Raw genomic sequence first — 2,393 nt, 5'->3', positions numbered from 1 at the left:
TTTATAACTACTATCAGATAATCAGAAGTAAATTTACATTTAAATAAGGGAAATATTCATGTGTAAAGCTTTCTATAGCCGCTGAAAATTTCTCCACATATTTAGAATTCGAAAATGTTTGGTAACTAAAAAGAATTAGCCAAAAACAGCCAAAACTTACCTTATTTATTTAGCATTCATTAATTGTATGATTTTCATTTCCCCACTTTTTTTTTGAACCACCAAAGTCTTATCATTCAATAAATCCAGCAAAAATATACCAAATGCCATAAACAGCAATGCAAATTTGGGGCAATTTTCAAAGCTTAGTAGATTCATAGCAAACTTGCCTAGTAAATCTTACTGTTGCAGTATACCCCCAAAAAAATAAAGAAGGAAGATGTGATATGAGTTACCGCAAAAAAATCTTCAAATGTCAAGTCTGCATAACCCAAGGACTGTAGTGCCTTCCTACTCTTTTCAATATTAGCTTGTATACGTTCAACCTCTGCTTGATCTTGACTTAGCAAAATATGCTCCTGAAACAAGTTAACAATAAGTTATTCATTGGTAAAAGATATTGGAATATTTGATTGCTGATTCCATACTCCACAGACCATAGTGCAGCCATAAACGCATTAAAACATACAAGGTATGAAAACATAAAGCCGCGAAAGAAGCAGTTGCCATCTCCCCGAGTTCGCCGAATAGCAGCATATTGCTCATCAAGCACCTGTATTAAGGGTGACAAAAGAAATGGGTTCAACAAACAAGGTTACATGCAATCACAATAGATACGAAGAAAGATACAAAGAAAAAAGAAAAGGTTAACCAAACCTTTATTTTCTCCAGCAAGATTGGACTGCCTGATTCATATTCAGCAGCTAAGCTACTTATTGGTTCCTGCCAATTTGTCACATTAATTAAAAGTCAAAAACTTTTTCCCACTCGTGACTATAATCATGTTCCACCCCTTTTATTTAGGACTATAACAGTAATAACAATAATGATAATAATCAGTAATCACAAACGTGTATCACGTATTCAAATCCTTCACAAAGATTCAAGAAATTCGAAAGAGATGAAGGTGTTAGGCTTACCTTATCGCCGAGAAATGGAATTTTCTTGGCTTCCTCAGCATTAATTGCAGATTTCTGCTGCATTATGTCATCATCCACAAAATTGCCCCAATCATGAACCTCAGTCGCATGCGCTGCTTGGCCATCTTCCAGTACTGCTTCTTTGTTCTGCATTTTACCGTCTCGAACCAATTCCCTACTTTCTTGGAAATGAAAGGAAAATATGCGGTGAACTGCGAAGTCTCATCCAATTCACCTTATGAGAGAAAAGGAGAAGAAAGAACGCTAGACGTTAAAGAGCTTTACCTTACACAAGAGACGGGAGCTTTCGATTAGAATATCTTCTTCAAAAACAAGAATGAGTGAGTGAGAGAACAGCAAACACCTCGAATCCCTAAATTCCCAAATTTGCGATCACTTCTGCAACTGAACTGAAGCAAAACGCACCCGTCTTGCCAATTTATACTGCACGGCGTAACGTAAAGTCGTAAACGCTTCATGTGAAAAATAAGAGATATGGATAAATTATTTATGATTTGTTATTTTAAGTAATAAAATTAAGGGTCGCACTAGTGTACAGATATTATTTTGTACAGATATATAGATATACAATGATATTATTTTAGGACTTGACACGTGTTGCTCCCATGTGCAGGATGTAGCTAGCTCCGAGGAAATTGAGGGCGCTGATGGGATGGGCGACTGAGCCGACTTCGTATCAATCCCCATTTTCATTTGTCGTGGCTGGGTTGGAGTGGGGGTACCTTTCTTCTTCATCCTGGAACCCAACTACATGGGTTGATACGTGGAACGATACCATACCATGCATGCTATTGGTAATAAAGGGTAACTTTTCGATGAAATAAGAATTAAAATAATCAAATAAAATATTTTCGGTGTTATTTATGTAAATTATTTAAAAATATTAATTAAAAATAAATAACTAACAAAGATAACTATAAAAAAGTTGAATCGCGCCTGAATAATCCTAAAAACAATTATAACGAATTATTTTTTGGGCATAAACATATTAAGGAATTATTAATTACAAATGTTATTCAAAATATCCGTTGGTATTATTGTTACAATAACTATGACGAATAATTTTGATAAGACTCCTCACTTAAAATGTATAAGAGACAGAAAATTATTTTCGGATCACACTTAATTTTAAATTTATGCCCCAGTATTTTACTTATGGATCAAAGTTATATCGTCTTTACTCACAAAAATTAATACTACCAAAAAACTCTCTTTATATACAAGTATGAATCCAAAAATTTTAAATTGGAGGGGCTAAATTTTAGATTTTTTTTTTCATTCCACCAAACTAAT

At 34.1% G+C, this 2,393-nt stretch overlaps 1 protein-coding gene and 1 long non-coding RNA gene across 2 annotated transcripts in view; one reads left to right on the top strand and one right to left on the bottom strand.

Moving 5' to 3' along the window:
• Positions 1-506, top strand: part of LOC110268537 — a 12,647-nt gene extending 12,141 nt beyond the window's left edge. Inside the window, exon 4 of the long non-coding RNA XR_002356625.1 lies at positions 392-506. This is a non-coding gene — a long non-coding RNA (uncharacterized LOC110268537). The remainder of the gene's footprint in view (positions 1-391) is intronic.
• The window catches only part of LOC107622250 (ubiquitin thioesterase otubain-like), a gene marked incomplete in the record, with an annotated part of 2,658 nt that extends 1,116 nt beyond the window's left edge, over positions 1-1,542 (bottom strand). Inside the window, 5 exon segments of the mRNA XM_021114858.1 lie at positions 396-518; positions 629-712; positions 817-882; positions 1,080-1,291; positions 1,365-1,542. Of these exon segments, the coding sequence (XP_020970517.1) occupies positions 396-518; positions 629-712; positions 817-882; positions 1,080-1,232 (426 nt within the window).

Source organism: Arachis ipaensis, chromosome B10 (assembly GCF_000816755.2).
Source record: "Arachis ipaensis cultivar K30076 chromosome B10, Araip1.1, whole genome shotgun sequence".
Classification (NCBI taxonomy): Eukaryota; Viridiplantae; Streptophyta; class Magnoliopsida; order Fabales; family Fabaceae; genus Arachis; species Arachis ipaensis.
Note: the sequence above shows the minus strand (reverse complement) of the source record. Positions and strands in the feature narration are given on the sequence as shown.